The sequence below is a fragment of the Pygocentrus nattereri genome, chromosome 10 (genome assembly GCF_015220715.1).
Source record: "Pygocentrus nattereri isolate fPygNat1 chromosome 10, fPygNat1.pri, whole genome shotgun sequence".
Lineage (NCBI taxonomy): Eukaryota > Metazoa > Chordata > Actinopteri > Characiformes > Serrasalmidae > Pygocentrus > Pygocentrus nattereri.
In genome coordinates, this window is record NC_051220.1 from 12,691,139 (window position 1) to 12,710,891 (window position 19,753).

Consider the following 19,753-nt stretch of genomic DNA (forward strand, 5'->3'; position numbering starts at 1 on the left):
TAAGAGGATCAGAAGCAGGAGAGTTGAGGGATAATTGGGATTTCTGCAGGTAAAGAGGAGCAGGGTTACAGTTTGAGGATGATCAGCAGATTATCAGAATAAAGACTGCTGAGAGTTTATATTAGAGTATTCATACCGTATATACTGGATACATGTCCATAACTGAACTATTGTCCAGTTTTGTAATGCTAATTGGTGGGACATAACCTTCCACTACATTTACTCACTCATTAACCACAAATACCCAACACACACACGCACACACAGGGGTACTGTCAGGGGGCTCCTGAGAGTCTGGAACACAAATAAATAATATAATAACATAAAACCCTTTACTGGAAACATCATTACACCATCTAACACAGCATGACTGTGCAGAACAGTGTGTGTGTGTGTGTGTGTGTGTGTGTGTGTGTGTGTGTGTGTGTGTAGATGGAAAGAGTGAGAGATCAGTATCATATTGATCCTGATACAGGAAATACAACTGTAATCACCAGCAGAATCATCACAATTAGAACTACAATCACCAGCAGAATAATCACAAATACAACTATAACCACCGGCAGAATAATCACAGACAAACTGACGCAAATATTACTGTGTGTGTGTGTGTGTGTGTGTGTGTGTGTGTGTGTGTGTGTGTGTGTGTGCGTGTGTGTGCGTGTGCGTGTGCGTGTGTGTGTGTGTGTTCTCTGGCAGTGTGACAGTAACAGATGAGTGAGGAGAGAAAGGCCATCTGCCTGCACTACACCCTCCTGTGTCCTCACACACAGTTGTACTGCAGCATCACCCTCAGTAACAGTGATATCACTTCTGTTTGTGCTTTGGCAGATTTTAGTTCAAACTGTACACACTCTGCTTACACAAACACACAAACACACACAGTCACTGACAGAGCAATCACAAACAAATAAAACTACAGTCCCTGGCAAAACAACCACAAACAAATAAAACTAGTCACTGGCAGAACAACCACAAACAAATAAAACTACAGTCACTGACAGAACAACCACAAGCAAATAAAACTACACTCACTGACAGAATAACCACAAACAAAGTAAACTACAGTCACTGACAGAACAACCACAAACACATAAAACTAGTCACTGACAGAACAACCACAAACAAAGTAAACTACAGTCACTGACAGAACAACCACAAACACATAAAACTAGTCACTGGCAGAACAACCACAAACAAATAAAACTACAGTCCCTGGCAGAACAATCACAAACAAAGTAAACTACAGACACTGACAGAACAATCACAAACAAATAAAACTAGTCACTGGCAGAACAACCGCAAACAAATAAAACTACAGTCCCTGGCAGAACAATCACAAACAAAGTAAATTACAGCCACTGACGGAACAATCACAAATAAATAAAACTACAATCACTGACAAAACAATCACAAACAAATAAAACTAGTCACTGGCACAACAATCACAAACACATAAAACTACAGTCATTGAAAGAACAATCACAAACACATAAAACTACAGTCACTAGCAGAACAATCACAAACAAATAAAACTAGTCACTGGCACAACAATCACAAACAAAACTACAGTCACTGACAGAACAATCACAAACAAATAAAACTACAGTCACCGGCAAAATAATCACCATCTTAGCTAATGAAACTTTACAGAAAAAGGAAAAAAAAACATGCATTACTTTCAATGTAAGTCAATGGAACTAGATTTTGTTCCAAGTTATTTATTTTGGTCCATCCTTCATGAAATTTACACACAATATACAGGCCATCATGCATTTTCAAATTATGTCAAAACTGAAGATCAACAAAAACAGAGATACAAGGTTTTGTTTCGATATGTTGTGTTTTGGATGTTGGTACAATGTTCAACCAGTATAACCATACTGGAGGACTAGCTAAACCAGCAACAGACCAACACCAGCCCAGCATTAACCAGCTTGAATTCCATTCAGCATCTCCACACACTGTAGACTAAGTTACTGATGTGACACTGTTATGGCACTACAGGACATTTACTGAGTGAGTGAGTGAGTGTGTCTGTGTGTGTGCGTGTGTGTGTGAGTGTGGGTGTGTGTGTTAGTGTGAGCGTGCATGTATGTGTTAGCTGTCAGTGAAAGGTTGGCGTCAGCTCGGGGCGGGTCGTGATAATTTCTGTTCAAACAACGATCAAAGCAGTCCTCATAACTCAGAACTCCACAGTATTCTGTGAGTTCACCATCATGTAACCCTAATACATTCCCTGTGTGTTTTATATATCGCTGTTGTTGGACCAAAACCTTGCATCTCTGTTCTGTTCTTTTTAGTGTTTCACATAATTTGCACTTTACATTGTGTGTTCATGATGAATGGACCAAAAGAAATGGCCCAAAATGACTTGGAAAAAAAGTCTGGTTCCATTTGGTTCCATTACTTACATTAAATGTCAATTATGCTTTTCCCTCTCCTGTAAAGTTACCATTTTGGAGATATGATTTCTTCCAACAACAGCAATAATAAAAGCTGTCACTTTTATTTTACCTTTCAACGTAGGATAATGATAGCTATATGTAACAATTACATGTTCCACAAGTATATGTATATGTAAGTATCTGTGTGTATTAATGTCCAAACCTGATGCAGAACCATAATGTTACCCTCAGGGACTGAAAATAAATGATTTAGCGCTTTATAAAGTCAGTAATTTCTTGGTTCTGTAGTTTTTTTAAAAAATGTTTTTCTCTGGTTTTACTACATATACAAGACCTTACTGTAGTAAAAACAGAGGGACTGGGTGTGTAGACCTTACTGTTACCCTCCCTGTAAGACCCCCATGGCTCTAACAGTGACACCCCTCCCCCTTCCCCACCGCTTTGTGTTCAGAGTAACTATCTCTGTTCTTCAGCGTGTGCTGATAGAATATTCAGCTCTCTGGTTAATCCCCCACAGTGTATCAAACCTCATTCATCACACCACAACCCTCAACTACACCACCCCCACGAGTGTGTGTGTGTGTGTGTGTGTGTGTGTGTGTGTGTGTGTGTATATGTGTGTGTGTAGTATTTCTGCTTATGTGTGGAATCCATAGCAACCCACCAGGGACAAACCTCACTAAACACTTAACCTCTATAACCTCCACCTGCAGAAACACACACACACACACACACACACACACACACACACACACACACACACACACACACACACACACAGACACACACACACACACACACACACACGCACACATATGTATATGTATACACACACACACACACACACACACACACACACATATATATATATATATATATATATTTCCAAAAAAGTTGCTGTGCAAAATGTAAATAAATAAAAAGCAATGATGTGCAAATCATTTAAACCCAATATTTAATTGAAAATAGTACAAAGACAACATATTAAATGTTGAAACTGAGAAATGTTATGCTTTTTGAAAAAACATACTCATTTTGAATTTGATGCCATTTGGGACGGGGGGCAACAAAAAGCTGGTAAAATTGTGTAATAAAAAAAAAAAAACACCTGGTGGTTGAGTGACAACAGGTCAGTAACATCTCAGAGAGTCTTTTAGAAGTTATGATGAAGAGTGGATCACCACTCTGCGAAAGACTGCATGATCAAATACAGCAACAGTGTTTCTGAACATAAAATAGCAGCCACGTTGATGCTTGATGCTTTTCATCATCTATGGTACATAGTAACATTGAAAGATTCAGAGAATCTGGAGAAATCTCTGTTCACAAGAGACAAAAAACAGTATTTGCTGGCCGTGATCTTTGTGACCTTAGGTGGCACTGAATGAAAACAGACATGATTCTGTAGTGGAAATCACTGCATGAGCTCAGAAACACTTCTGAAAACCACTGTCTGTGAAAACAGTTTGGCACTGCATCTACAAATGCATTAAAACTTTAAAGCCAAAAAAGAAAACATATATTAACAGGACCCCAAACAGGATTCTCTGGGCCTGAATATTAAAAGAGTCTGGGCGCTAAACTGGCCTGCCTGCCATGAAAACATTTGGCGCGTTATGAATTGAAAAAAAAAAAAAAAAAAACGAGACCATGAACAGCTGAAATCCTATATCAAACAGTAATGGGAAAACATTTAAATTTCAAAATTACACCCGTTGGTCTCTTCAGATCCCAAAAGATTACAGAGTGTTGTTAAAGGAAGAGGTGATGAAACACAGTGGTAAACGTGCCCCCATCCCAACTTTTTTGAAAGGTGTTATCGGCACCAAATTAAATATGGGCATATAAAAAAAAACATTTCTCGGTTTCAACATTTGATATGTTGTCTTTGTAGTATTTTCATTTAAAATTATGATTTACATTCAGCGTTCCAACTTTTTAGAAATGAGGTTGTGTTTGTTATATACAACCTCAATTCCAATGAAGTTGGGACGTTGTGTAAAACATATATAAAAACAGAAGACGATGATTTGCAAATCCTTTTCAACCTATATTCAATTGAATACTCTACAAAGACAAGATATTTAAAGTTCAAACGGATAAATTTTATTGGTTTTTGCAAATATTCACTCATTTTGAATTTGATGCCTGCAACACATTCCAAAGAAGTTGGGACAGGGGCAACAAAAGGCTGGGAAAGTTGAGGAATGCTCAAAAAACACCTGTTTGGAACATTCCACAGGTGAACAGGTTAATTGGAAACAGGTGAGTGTCATGATTGGGTATAAAGGGAGCATCCCTGAAAGGCTCAGTCGTTCACAAGCGAGGATGGGGCGAGGTTCACCACTTTGTGAACAACTGCGTGAGCAAATAGTACAACAACGTTTCTCAATGTGCAATTGCAAAGAATTTAGGGATTTCATCATCTACAGTCCATAATATCATCAAAAGAAACAGAGAATCTGGAGAAATCTCTGCAAGTAAGCAGCAAGGCAGAAAACCAACATTGAATGCCTGTAACCTTCGATCTCTCAGGCAGCACTGCATTAAAAACCTGGACTGACGCAAAGTGGAAAAGTGTCCTGTGGTCTGGACAACTGTTTACCATGGACGTCGTGTCCTCCGGGCCAAAGAGGAAAAGGACTGTCCGGATTGTTATCAGCACAAAGTTCAAAAGCCAGCATCTCTGATGGTCTGGGGGTGTGTTAGTGCCCATGGCATGGGTAACTTGCACATCTGTGAAGGCACCATTTATGCTGAAAGGTACATACAGGTTCTGGAGCAACATATGCTGCCATCCAAGCAACGTCTTTTTCAGGGACGTCCTGCTTATTTCAGCAAGACAAGGCCAAGCCACATTCTGCACGTGTTACAACAGTGTGGCTTCGTAGTAAAAGAGTGCGGGTACTAGACTGGCTTGCCTGCAGTCCAGACCTGTCTCCCAATGAAAATTTGTGGCGCATTATGAAGCGCAAAATACGACAACACAGACCGTTGAGCAATTGAAGTTGTACATCACACAAGAATGGGAAAGAATTCCACCTACAAAGCTTCAACAATTAGTGTCCTCAGTTCCCAAACGCTTATTGAGTGTTGTTAAAAGGAAAGGTGATGTAACACAGCGGTAAACTCATTCGTGAATGACAAAGCGGATAAATAGTGCCCCATGAGTTCCCTTTTTTCAGAAATACTCTATAAATCTGTTTTTTAATGAAATGAGAACAAATATCAGTCTTTGTCATTATAAGCCACACCAGAGGATTTTTGACCACAGGAGATCTTTAAAGGAGAAGAGTACATTAAAGTAAAGAAATAGAAATGTTCTTCTGATAGCAAGAGGATAGCGTTCCACTGTTGGCCTGCTGATGGCAAAGCTGGTGGTCCACTAGCATTTTGCTCAGTGTTTCTGGGCCGCCCACCAGTGTTTAAGCAGAGTATTAGACAAAATTCCACTTATCATCACACATTTTCCAATTACAGTACAATTTACTTATATTTCCTTCCTTCCTTTGTTTAGTTATACTTTGTAAATAAGTTTAGTAAATAGTTTTAATCTGTCTCAGTGCCAGCACATTTTCTCCTAATCTAGTCATTTTTTTTTCTCTCAGATGTAATAATTGTCTTAGTTTATTTTCTAAAATAAAAGTAATTTAAAATCTGCTTGAGGACATTATAAACTAGTTAGAGCTCCTATGCAGGACATCTGGGTGGTCCGAGGGTGGACCAGCAGTCAGCAGGGTGCCGACCTTATCAAGCGTGCAGACTGATATATTTTGCTATCTGGGTCTAGACACAGTAGTATGAGTTGGTGAGTGAAGGGTGTAGTCAATGCTTTGAGAGTAAAGGATGAATGGCCTCCATATACTGCACAGTGCTCACAGACTGGGACGTGTAGTGACCACAAAATGAGTCAGAACAGAAAATCTTTCGCATGCGTCCCGCATCTCATACAATTCAACATAATACAACAAGCATAATACAAAAGCAGAAAGAGAAGCTACACCAGGAGGAGCTCCACTACAGCCACATCGCTATGATCAACTGATCAAAACACAGGAAACCCAATTTCAAAATAATCAGTGAAAAGTTTCGAGATGAGCTAGAATCTAAACAAGCCACCTCAGTAATCATGTGATGAAATATAGTGATTTATTATAACTAACTGTGCACAAACAGGAAAAGAAAAACATAAATAGCTCCTGTTCTGTGTGAACACATCTGCAGCCTCACTGAGACTGAATACAGCCAGCTGACCTTCAAACGACCTCTGTAAAGTCAATCACACACCCCATACAGCCTCCCTTCCCTCTCCTGCTGCATGTCCCACTCTCTCTGACACCCTGACGTACCAGGTTGGTAATAAAACTAATCACAACAGCTCCCAGATCAATAAATGGCTGAATACAGAGAGCTTCACTGCAGCCTCCAGAAATAGAGACTTTCAAGGCCTCTTCTCAGAATCCATGAAAGAAGAACCAGAGCCTAAAACAGACAAACAAAAATACCTAAACCTGAGAGTTGGGACATGAAAGCAGAGGGATCCTCTCTGGATGCACTCTGGAAACCTCTGCTTGAGGTGCTAGATATGTGGACTGTTGCAATGTTGTGGCCTTACAGAGTTACTAGACTGCTTGAAGGGTTTTAAATACCCATGTCACAAAATAAATTGGTTTCACTGAGCACTTTTACCCTGTATCTACACTCATTATCCATTTAATCAGCTCCACTGACCACACAGTTTCACTTTGTAGTCCTATAGTTAAAGACTGTAGTTTCTGTTTCTCTGCATTCTTTGTTACCCCATTCTTCAGTGCTTAGGACCCCCACAGAGCAGGTATTATTTGAGAGGTGGGTCATTCTCAGCACTGCAGTGACACTGACATGGTGGTGGTGTGTTAGTGTGTGTTGCGCTGATGCGAGTGGATCAGACACAGCAATGCTGCTACACTTTAAACACCCCAGTATCAGTGCTGGACTGAGAACCAAAAACATCCTGCCAACAGTGTCCTGTGGGCAGAATCCTGTGACCACTGATGAAAGACGAGAGGATGACCAACACAAACTGTGCAGCAGCAGATGAGGTATCATCTCTAACTTTACAAGTTAAGGTAGAAGTCAAGGTAGGAGTGTCTAATAGAGTGGACAGTGAGTGGACACAGTAAAACAGTACATTTTCGCATTGTTTTGGTTACTGTGTTCATGTAGATCTCCACAATAAGGGGGGGGCTTTCCTAATCTCAGTGTAACCTGCATGTTGACTACCTCTTTTTATTGAAGGACAGGATTTTCTCCATAAACAGACACCTTGTTGAGTATTATGAGTTTCCCATTCATATTCCAACCAGTGACCGTCTCCTCCTCCTTTATAATGTCTCTGCTCGGTACTAGGACAGGGTTAGGTCAAAGCCCAGTTCTGTTCCTGTTTTTATTTCAAATCTTTTTTTATTCAATCTATTGTTATTTTCCATTTTCATTCTGTGCTCATTTTATTCTATTTTCTTTACATTTTAAGGTTTAATTGTGCATGTTTCAATTTGTTTATTTTTATTAAACAAGCACTTCTTTTAATTTTATTTTTGCCTTTTTAACATACCTGATTTTTAACATACCCTCTTCCCATTTTCTTTCATTTCTGCATATTTGTCACACTTCAATGTTTGAGATAATCAAACTACTTTTAATATTACACAAAGGCAACACAACTGAACACAAAATGCTGTTTTTAAACGATGATTGAAGGAACTGAAGGAAAAATGTTAGCCCAACATGGCCGTATGTAAAGAAAGTAAAAATGTAATCCTACTAAATCAACCAGGTAGCCCAATTCAATTGCCTGTTGGGTTCAATTTCACTAGCCACACCCAGACATGATCACTGCCAGACCTGCTGAATCTAAACATCACTTAAAAAGAACCTGTCAGGCAATGTGAAGCACCTAGAGGTCTCCGAAAGCAGCACATGATACCACATTCTAAAGAGATTCAAATACAATGTGAAAAAAGTGTGGTTCGCTATGAAATGGTTCAGATTTCTTTACAGTAGTGGTGATAGGAACCAGGGGTCGCCATGACTACAACACAAACAGACATTTTATTTACTATCCAAAACCACCAGTGAACCTACACATATCTTCTGAGTTTATATGGAATGTTGATGATGGGAAACAGTGGAAAATCTGAGATAATAAGTTTTCTTTGGGGACTATTTTGCTGCACAGCGCCCTGCATATTATGTATCCCTCCACCATGAATGGAGTATCATAACTATCACAAAACAGTGTCTCAGACATCAGGCAGTGAATTCATAACCATTTCATGTAAACATTTTCTGTGAGGGAGCTTTTAGTAGTGGACGTCTGGTTCCTATCACCACCACTGTGTACAATTCTGACTCGGTAAGTTGTCTCCAATGGAGCGTTTTGCCTGTTTAATAATTTATATGATTGTGAATCACTTTCAGCTGCATTTTTATGAACGAAAGGTGATATACTAATAAAGTTATTATTAATACTATCATGATGTCACAGGCTACCAGCACTAAAAAAGAATTAAACTAGCTTGTGGTTCAAATACAAGTGCAGTTTTCTCTCTAAGCTGGAATCCCATCTCCAGTATGGACTGGTGTTATAATGGTTTCACTGCTAACCTCACTCACTGATCCAGCTGTGAGGAACTGAGCCCAAACCTGTTCAGTCTGGACTGTTTGATATAGCTGTGCTAATTACATATTAGCATATTCACATGTGCATATTTATAATCTCTGTGTTTTCACTAATGTGATGTGAATAGATCTGTGAGAAGCTGATATATAAAATATATTTGACTTTGTGTAGGTATATAGATGATATATAGAGCTTAGCATGTGTAGTGGACTGCTGGGTGGGGGTGGGGGGACACTGCAGTCTAATGTCTGAGCTGATGGATGTGATGGAGCTAACGTGTGTGTGTGTCCCACAATACAGCACAATTACCTTCTCAGAATACATTAAACTCCATCTATATAGTTTCGGCCTCTCTCTCTCTCTCTCTCTCTCTCTCTCTCTCTCCATTTTCTCTCTATCTCCTTTTCTCTCTCATAGCTAAAGATGCCAGCACATACTTCTTCAGTCTTTTCATCTTTCTGTTCCTCTCTTCCTGTCATTTCAGAGAGAGAGAGAGAGTCTCATCCATCTTTTCCAGCTGTTTTCAGAGCATTTCAGTCACACAGCTGTTATTACTGTGAATCTGTTCAGTGAATAAAACTGTTGTTCAGTCAGAAAGCAGCTGATGGCAACAACAACAAAGGAAAACACACAGCAATTAGCAATTAACAATTATGCAAATTAGCATATGCAGATTGGTAAAATACTAGCTTTCATTAGCCACGTTAGCATGTGTGGTTATATTGTTCATTTAGGAACACAATATACCTCACCAAACACACAGACACACACACAGCGTGTTTCAGGTCATGTGACCTCATTTATCATCGTCCTTCCTGTCCTACACGTGTGCTACTGTACATGTGCTTCATTCCTTTAGTCTGTACATCAATAAATCACACGCTAATGTTTAATGCACAAGTGTCTGTACACACATACACACAGCACTCTCGTGTGTGTGTGTGTGCGCGCGCGCGTGTGTGTATGTGTGTGTGTGTGTGTGTGTGTAACCTTGCTGCTGCTGCAGAGGTTCAGCTAATAGAACGCTGCCATCTTAAAGCACCGCCTCAATCACAATCGCTAACATTGCTAACAGTGAATAAAAATGAATAGGAAATGTTTAGCATTCTGATTTTGACACGGTGCTAACTGAAACCCATTAACTTTCATTCATCGTTAGCCACAGTAGCATGAACGGCCAAGCTATTGATTTAAGAACAGGTGAGCTGACCTGTACCTGCAGAACACACACACACACACACACACACAAACACACACACACACACACACACACACACACACACACACACACACACACACACATATACACATACAACCACCCACCCACCCACACACACACACACACACACACACACACACACACACACACACTGAAAATGAATGAAAGTGAAGAGCTACTAGAAAAGCCCTAAAAGCTAAATGTTGCTAACAGTGAACGAAAGTGAATGGCTACCAATAAGCATGCAAAGGAACAGTTCAGTCAAAATGTTACATCAGTTAACATTCAAAGGGACAATTCAGTCAAAAAAGCTAAATGCTGCTAATGATAAATGAAACTAAATAGCCACCAGTTAGCATTTAAAGGAACAGTTCAGTCAGCAACACTAATGTTGCTAACAAGCAATGAAAGTGAATAGGCACCAGTTAGCATTATGCATATCACACACACACCCTGCTGTGTTGAAATGAGGCTGCTCTTCTCCATCACACATGTGTGTGTGTGTGTGTGTGTGTATACCTTCTTCTTCTGCTCTCGTGAGTGTTTTCTGTTTTTTCTCTTCCGCTGCTCTTTGTCGTCTTCCAGAGCGTTAATGTCCACATCTTTATTCTTCTTTATCTGAGACGCCGCATGAGCCATGATTTAGAGGTCCCCACGGCAACCACGCACACACATACACACACACACACACATACACACACAAACACACACAAACACATGCACACACTCACACACACACCCTCACACACACCCTATTTTAAAATCTCCAGTTCAGACACAAAAAAAATTCTATCTTCAAAGCTGAGCGTTATTCCGAATGGAGAAAAAAGAGACAGTCATAATCCAGTGTTGGAGGGATGAGGAGAGGAGAAAAGGAACTATCCCTCCTTCTCCTTTTCTCTTTCTCTCTCATGTGGTGGTCGGGATGGTGTATCTGGAGAGGAGGAGGAGGAGGAGGAGGAGGAGAGGACACGCGCACACGCGCACACACACACACACACACACACACACACACACACACACACACACACACACACACCAGCATCACCAGGCATGAGTGAAGGAGGAGGAAGGGGGGCGCTGGGGCAGTTACTACGGAAACCATCATTCTCTACTCGGCCGTCCTACCTGTGTGGGGACACTCACACGCACACGCACACGTATACATATACATTTGACATTTTAAACTTTATTTATTTATTTATTTATTCATCAATATTAGCATCATTCCTTACATCATTACATTACAGTTTATATAGATTATGCCAATAAAGAACCCAGTTCTATATGTGTAGAAATGTGTACCTCAGAAAGACCTTGTTTGTTCGTCTGTCTGTTTATTTCTAAACAGTTAAACTTACTATTATGTGAGCTATACTCACACAATCTTACCAGTAAAGTCATAGCCATACAATCATACCAATACAGTCAATCATACCATAACAGTCACCTAGTCATACAATCATACCAATAGTCATCTAGCCATACCAGTATAGTCATGCAGTCATGCAATCAAACTGATACAGTCAAACAGTCTCACAAATGCAGTCATACAATTGTACCAATATAGTCATACATTCTCACTGACATAGTCAGTCATACAGCCACACTACCATACTGTCTTACGGTCATACCAATACAGTTATGTATTCACACTGCCGTACAGTCTTACCAATGCAGTCATACAGTCAAACAAATACAGTCATACAGTCACAGAGTCATACCAATTCACTTATACTGTCATACAGTCCTACCAATACAGTAATACAGTCATACAATCATGTGATCATACCAATACAGTCATACAATCACACAATCATACTGGTACAGTACAGTCATACAATTATATCAATACAGTCATACATTCATGCTGTCATACAGTCTTACAAATACAGTCATTCAGTCTATCAAATATCAGTCACAGTCACACTGTTATACAGTCATACCAGTACAGTCATGCAGCCATATAGTTCTTACATACATTCTTACTAACAGTTATACATTCTCATACAGTCATACAATCTAACAAATACAGTCACATTGTCATGTAGTCTTACAAATGCAGTCATTCAGTTACACTGTCATACGGCTACACAATCACACTGTCATACAGTCTTACCAGTACAATCATACAATCTTGCCAATACATTCATACATTCATACTGTTATTCAGTCTTACCAATACAGTCATACAGTCTTACAAACAGTCATACAGTCACTTTGCCATAATGCATACCAATATAGTCATATATTTACACTGCCATATGGTCTTACCAATAGAGTCATACTGTCTTACCAATAGTCATCTATTCACATTGTCATGCAAACTTACAAATACAGTCATAACAATAGTCATGTAGTCATACACCATACAGTCATGTTATAGTTACACTGCCGTACCAATACAGTCCAACGAAACAAAAATGATGTGCTTAGTCTTTAGAGCACAGAAAGAATAAAACACTGCTAAAATTAATACTGAACATACAAATAATATGATTATAAGATTATTATTTAAATAATGTATTATGATAAATATCGAGAGTGAATGTTTATCTGTATTCAGAGGACTTTAAAATAATCCTGCATTATTACACTCTTTTACACTGACGCACAAACTCTCAGTCACATGCAGTAATCAGTGATGGTGTCAGTGTGAGGGGCCGGCCACCGCCATATTGGAATTTTCAATAGGGGTGTGTGTGTGTGTGTAGACTAGATTGAATGGATTATGCAGTCTCTTCATAACACACACACACACACACACACCGTGAAATTCACTCCGTCTGTTCACACACAAACTCATAAGCAGGTGGCAAAAATTTGGGGAGGGGGTTGCAAAGGGGGTTGTGAAGGGAGGTTGTATAGCAGGAGTGAATTCTGCAGCTCTTCATCAGTCAGGGCATCCAAGAGTGTCCAATTATGCCAATATGAACCTTGTTGCTAGGTAACAGCCAATAGGAGAGTGCCGGGGGAGGGGCTGATGTTTGAGAGGGAACTGCACTTACAGAAGCAGGGGCGTTATATGTGAGTGTGTGTGTGTGTGTGTGTGTGTGTGTGTGTATGTGTGTGTCTGTGTATTGACATGGGATTCACATAAAAAACAATCAGTCACTGAGAAGATTCAGTACTGAAAGCAGTAATAATTAGAAATACTATGGACAAAAACATAAACAAAAACACAACGACCAGTATATTTATCTCAATAGGAGGCAAGTACAAACTGATTATCTACAGATCAAGTGACTATTTGCACAATTCTGACAAGTCCCTCCTCCCTTACTTACTGTCTGTTTCAGACTATGGTCTGTTCATGTCCATATGGATCATATGAACATTACAGAGAGCTTTTTAAATGAAACAATGGATCCATATTGCCCCCTACACTTCCTGTAGTGTATTACAGTCTGTCAGAACGACTGTGTGGATGAAATTAACATTATTAAGCATTTTGAATTGAACACTTTCTGTAACTGTCTGATGTTTGAAGTTCTACTTCACGCAATTTTAGCCTGATTTAACCACAATCTGAAGTGCTTTTCCAGACTGGGAGCTAATCTGAATCTTAAGATCGACTGGGATGATTAGAGACCACCTAATATTTACACACAACTGATTTATTACAGCTCAAAATGTTCTTGACATAACTGAACGAGTAATTTCAGCAACAGCCAATGAGAGAGCCAGGAGAGAGAACAGGTGAGGAGATGTGCACACAGAAGAGATGGAGCTTGTGTTGAGCTGTTATGATGTTTATAGCGAATGGAAACAGACGTCCAATCACTCCATTTAAAATTTCAATCACATGTCAGTTTGTAAACTGTCCACTCCAGTTTAACTTTGCTTGTATTGTGGGATGTTGAGGAGATTTGGATTTTTTTTTTTATTTTGACATTTTCAGTGCGATGCTTTCGGACTTTGAGAGCCGTGAGAGAGTACGCCCAGCTTCAGCTTTCAGAAACTCCAGTTCTGTATGTGTGTTCTGTTGGCTCGCCCTTGGCCTGGCCTGCTTCCTACTGTTCCAGTCTGCTATAATGGGTCAATTTACCCTTCAGACAGGGCAACCAGCCAAATACAGACACTCACCTCCCCTTTCTCCAACCACACACAGCTATCTGCAACTCCACTGTGCGGAAACATCCCTCCATTTATCTATCCATCTACCATCTATCCATGAAGGAAGGTTTTGTGTTAATGGTGCCAGAGGAGCTGAGCCCAGCACTCCCGACAACAGGCCTGCTAAACGATTCCTGAAAAGCTGATTCAGAAACACTGGCATGGCTCCAGGAAAAAGACAGAGAGAGAGAGAGAGAGAGAGAGAGAAGCAAATGTGTGAACAGTGTGTTATCAGCTGAGATCAAACCCAAACCTCTTTATTTTGGAGCCAAATTTGTCCACCAGCTTCAACCACCCACTTCATAAACCTGCTCTGGCACATCTCTGGTTTCTGTGCCCCTCATCATAAACTGGGCAATTGAGTCTGCAGAGACGCCTCAGAGGAAAAGCAGGGCGACATAACAAAACACACCAGCACAACAGCAGAGCTACATTTGAAAAGACTGTAAAGGTGTCAGTACATTTAAGAGGAAACAGCTGAAAAAGTTAGTAAATTAGTAAAAAAGAAAATGTAAAATAAAACAACATTGTAAAGGGCAACTATGCAGTGAGATACTGGTTACTTAACAGTTTTGCACTTACGGATTGTTGTTGTTTAAAATAGCTCGAATATCTTTCATGGGAAAGCGGAGATTCTTAAAAAAAAGTTCTAAAAGCACAAAGATTCTCATTATCTGCAATAGTGAGTTTCACTATTCTAAACTCTAGTATCACTAATCTCCAGAAACTTTAAACTCCAGAAACTTTAAACTCCAGACTATTTAAAGACCAGAAATTTTTGACTCCAGACACTTTAGGCTCTAAATTCTTTAAACTTTAGAATCTTTAACCTCCAGATATTTTTAACTCCAGAATCTTTAAACTCCAGACTCTTTAAACTCCACACACTTAAATCTCCAGATGCTCTAAAATGTAAATTCTACACTCCATAATCTAAACTCCAAATACTCTAAACTCCAGACTCTAAACACCAGAATCTTTAAATTCCAGACGTCCAAAACTTGCACATCTTTAAACGTTTGACTAAACTCCAGAAGATTTAAACTCCAGGCTCTCTGAACTCCAGACTATTTGTCCTTTTCTGTGTTCTGCTACAGAATTTCATGAGATACCCTCTTAGATGTCCATTACACCCTATCTCCATGGAGACAGTCCCATCTACCTAGTCAGCTCTGGAGAATTACCTACGCTCCATCTGTCCCGAGTGTCATTGACCCTTTGACCTCAACATCACACTGGCCTGTCTAATTCACTCAGATACACAGGGCCAGTGGTGTTTCTGCCGCAGTGGTGAACATTTCATGTTCATAACTGCATTTTTTCATTTCTTGTTTGTTTATTTGTTTATTTTTCCTTGGGACCAGAGCCATGTAAAACATTTTTAGATTATAAATTATATTCAAACAAAAAATAATGTTAACCAACCCAGCCAGTAGCAGTAATACTAACCAATCAGCACTCAGTAGCAATAATGTTAACCAATCAGCACTCAGCGGCAGTAATACTAACCAATCAGCACTCAGTAGCATTAATGCTAACCAATCAGCACTCAGTAGCAGTAATGTTAACCAATCAGCACTCAGCGGCAGTAATACTAACCAATCAGCACTCAGTAGCATTAATGCTAACCAATCAGCGCTCAGCAGCAGTAATTCTTACCACTCAGCGCTCAGTAGCAGTAATGCTAACCAATTAGCACTCAGTAGCAGTAATGCTAACCAGTCAGCACTCAGCAGCAGTAATACTAACCAATCAGCACTCAGTAGCATTAATGCTAACCAATCAGCGCTCAGCAGCAGTAATTCTTACCACTCAGCGCTCAGTAGCAGTAATGCTAACCAATTAGCACTCAGTAGTAGTAATACTAACCAGTCAGCACTCAGCAGCAGTAATACTAACCAATCAGCACTCAGTAGGAGTAATGCTAACCAATCACCACTCAGTAGCAGTAATACTAACCAATCAGCGTTCAGTAGCAGTAATGCTAACCAATCAGTGCTCAGTAGTAGTAATGCTAACCAATCAGCACTCAGTAGAAGTAATGCTTAGTTCAGTCAGTGCTTAGTAGCAGTAATTTTAGCATTCTGCTGCCCAAAATCTGTTTACTACAGAAAAATGGAAAAATGTTCATAAGTTTATACATAAAAGCTCTTTAGCTCAATTGACCCCCATTCATTGACCATTCTCTCTGGCGCCCTCTAGTGTTTCGTAGCAACGTTTAAGGGAGGAGGCCAGCCTTACTCTGGCTGAAATTTGAAGATGAGGCAATCAAACACTGACTTATATATTAAAAAATATTAAAACAAGTAAACTCTGAGTTCACATTCAGTGCTGTTCACATGCAGATGGACATTTTCTGCTTCATTAAAAAGAGCTCTTAATGTTCCACCAGCGCTCTGCTGCCCTCTAGTGTTCATAAAGAGAACAGCTCAACACTGTCATCCAACACTGAACATAAGCACAGCCGAAGGAATGTACAGGATGTGTATGACACAAAGAGCATTATAATATCCTGTATTCTCATAGCTCCGTATTCTCACTGATAATGACAATTTCAGTCATCAAAAATATGCAGCATCAGCGCTGAATGAGGTTTGGGGTGGAATGTATCTGATCCAGGTACAGAGTAATGATACTGATGTGTTACGGCAGAATAATAAACACACTTTATTAACCCATTACTCCAGGAATTTAACCTTCTAATGACCTCACTCACACATGTACCCACACTCCTACAGCCAGTGAAGCATGGACATCCTAAACACCTGCAGTCCCATCATCCCGCTCAGCCAAGCAGGGACAAGCACACTCCAGGTCACGACCTCTGCAGCTGCACTTCAGCTAAACCTGAAAACTAGAAATGTCAAAGCCCTGAGGTGAGAGGTCAATCAGGGTTCAGCAATGCTTTAGCATATTTCACAGTCTCTCTCTCTCTCTCTCTCTCTCTCTCTCTCTCTCTCTCTCATCTTTCTTTTGTTTCTTCTGTTCTCTCTCTTCTCTTATTCTGTTATACATTGTAGAATAACATCCAATCAAATTGGCTAAGTAACCAGCTGACTAGCTAACATTAGCAATGTGTTTATAAATACACCGGGCTAACAGAGTCGCAAATTAGTGGAAGTACAAGGTGGGTGTTTCTAATCAAGTGGCCAGTTAGTGGAAGCACAAGGTGGGTGTTTCTAATAAAGTGGCCAGTTAGTGGAAGCACAAGGCAAGTGTTTCTAATAAAGTGGCCAGTTAGTGGGAGCACATGGTAGGGTTTCAAATAAAGTGGCCAATTAGTGAAAATCCGAGAAATCATAAGCGATGTGCTGCACCACTAATCCACCACACCTAATACAGGTAATGAAGACCATGTGTGTGTGCTGGATCTGAACTCTCCAGTGTGGGAAACCTCCAGGACAAGGACTGGGCACTGGGAGTGAAGGTGTATGAGATGGTTCTATATTCACTGTATCAGATCCACACAACCCTGGCCCTACTGCTCTACTTGCACATACTGTGTGTGTGTGTGTGTGTGTGTGTGTGTGTGTGTGTGTGTGTGTGTGTGTGTGTGTGTGTGTGAGAGAGAGAGAGATCCAGGTCAGGTTCCCACTACAGGCTCTCACATCCCTCTGTCTGTTTCTCTCTTACAGAGTTTAAATATAAAAAAATACATCATGTCTTTCTCTCCTCTTTTTCCTTTTTTCCTCTTTCTACCCCTCCTTCTTTCTCTCGATTTTTTGTGCTCTCTCCCTTTCTCTCTCTCTGTCTTTCTCTGTTCCCTTCCTCTTTCTCTCTTTTTCCTTTTCCACCTTGAATCTCTTATATTTCTTTCTGTCTCTCTCTCTCCTTCTCTTTTCTCTTTCTTTCTCTCTCTCTCCCTATCTCTCTTTCATTTTCCTTTGTCCACCTTCCACTGCTCCCCTTTTCTTCTGTCTCTCTTTCTTTCTTTCTTTCTTTCTTACTTTCTCTATTCTCTCTCTCTCCTGTGTCTTTCCCTGTTTCCCTTTTATCCTCCTACCCTTTTCTCTGTATCATTTTAGAGAAAACAAATCAAGGTCACCTTCTTTATCTTTCCTTCCCTCTTTATCACTCGCCCCCAGTAACACTCTCTCCCTCTGTGGTTATAGAGCACGAGTGAGTTATCGGTGGTCCTGAACATTAGCCCAGTTTAGCAGAGGGATCCCCCCCAGACACACACATACCCACACCCACACCCAGAGCTCAGTGTGAGTGAGGCTGCAGTTTATGTTTCCACCACATGGGGGCAGAGTGAGTGTTATTATACAGTGGTATTCAGAGTAGATGCACAGAAACATGTACTAGAGCTCTGAGCTTCAGTGAAAGCTTAGTTTCTTATTATTTATAATATTCTTGTGTGATAATAAACAGTCTCTAAGCTGGTCAGTGCACTGTGACTCTCAGCCTCTCAGCCCACACGGCTCTCACTCTGCCTTCACACAGTGCAGCTTTCATGAAACTAGTTGCATGTTGTGAGTTGCATGCTGTGTGCAGTACAATTTCGGTGCAACCTGACAGTCATACAGAGCAACACTAGAGCTCAAGCTCATTTCACACCAGGCACATTTTAGGGCTGAAACATTCAGTATCTTTATTTCAACATCGCAGTTTCACAGGATGCAATTTTCAAATCTGTAGCTGCTGTATTTTAAGATTATAGACTACATTGTCAAAAACACTGTCTTACGTTTTAAGTGGGGAAATTTAACCTAATAACACAGAGCTTGTAAGCTGCCTATACATGAGTTAGACCAATCAGAGGCAACCAAACCTCCACGTGTTGTGACATCACAATCATAACTCACTGGTGCGCTATTTTCAAGGGTGAAGCCTCCAACCAGAAAAGGGAGATATTCTGAACTTCTTCAGAAACAGTAAATAGATTGCAGTGTTTATGCCAGAAAATACAACCTAGACTAATAAACAAATCAACACAGTTTTACACAGTTAGACTTTTTTTATTGTCAGTCTCTTTTATATATGACAAGGTAACAAGGAGAAATCCCATAAGCAGGTTAATGATGTGAAACCACAGGCATCTCCACCTCTTCATAAAGCTGTACATCACACGGTGAGAAAGCCAGTCATGGCAGCAAGTCAGGCGTTCTTTGTTGATCTCTTTAAATCATCTACATAAAGTTTATCCATCCATCCATCCATCCATCCATCCATCCATTTTCTAAGCCGCTTCTCCGTCAGGGTCGCGGGGGGGTGCTGGAGCCTATCCCAGCAGTCTTCGGGCGGAAGGCAGGATACACCCTGGATGGGCCGCCAGTCCATCGCAGGGCAGACAGACAGACACAGACAGTCACTCACACACTCACACCTAGGGGCAATTTAGCATGT

At 40.3% G+C, this 19,753-nt stretch overlaps 1 protein-coding gene across 5 annotated transcripts in view; it reads right to left on the reverse strand.

Moving 5' to 3' along the window:
* Positions 1 to 11,218, reverse strand: part of ank3a (ankyrin 3a) — a 122,781-nt gene extending 111,563 nt beyond the window's left edge. For 4 of the 5 annotated variants that reach the window (XM_037542141.1, XM_037542144.1, XM_037542143.1 and 1 more), the window contains exon 1: positions 10,808 to 11,217. In XM_037542141.1, the coding sequence (XP_037398038.1) occupies positions 10,808 to 10,927 (120 nt within the window). In that variant the 5' untranslated portion in view covers positions 10,928 to 11,217. Of the gene's footprint in view, positions 1 to 10,807 lie in introns of all 5 variants that reach the window. The other variant, XR_005130833.1, reaches the window with a different exon arrangement.
* Positions 11,219 to 19,753: the final 8,535 nt, after the last annotated feature.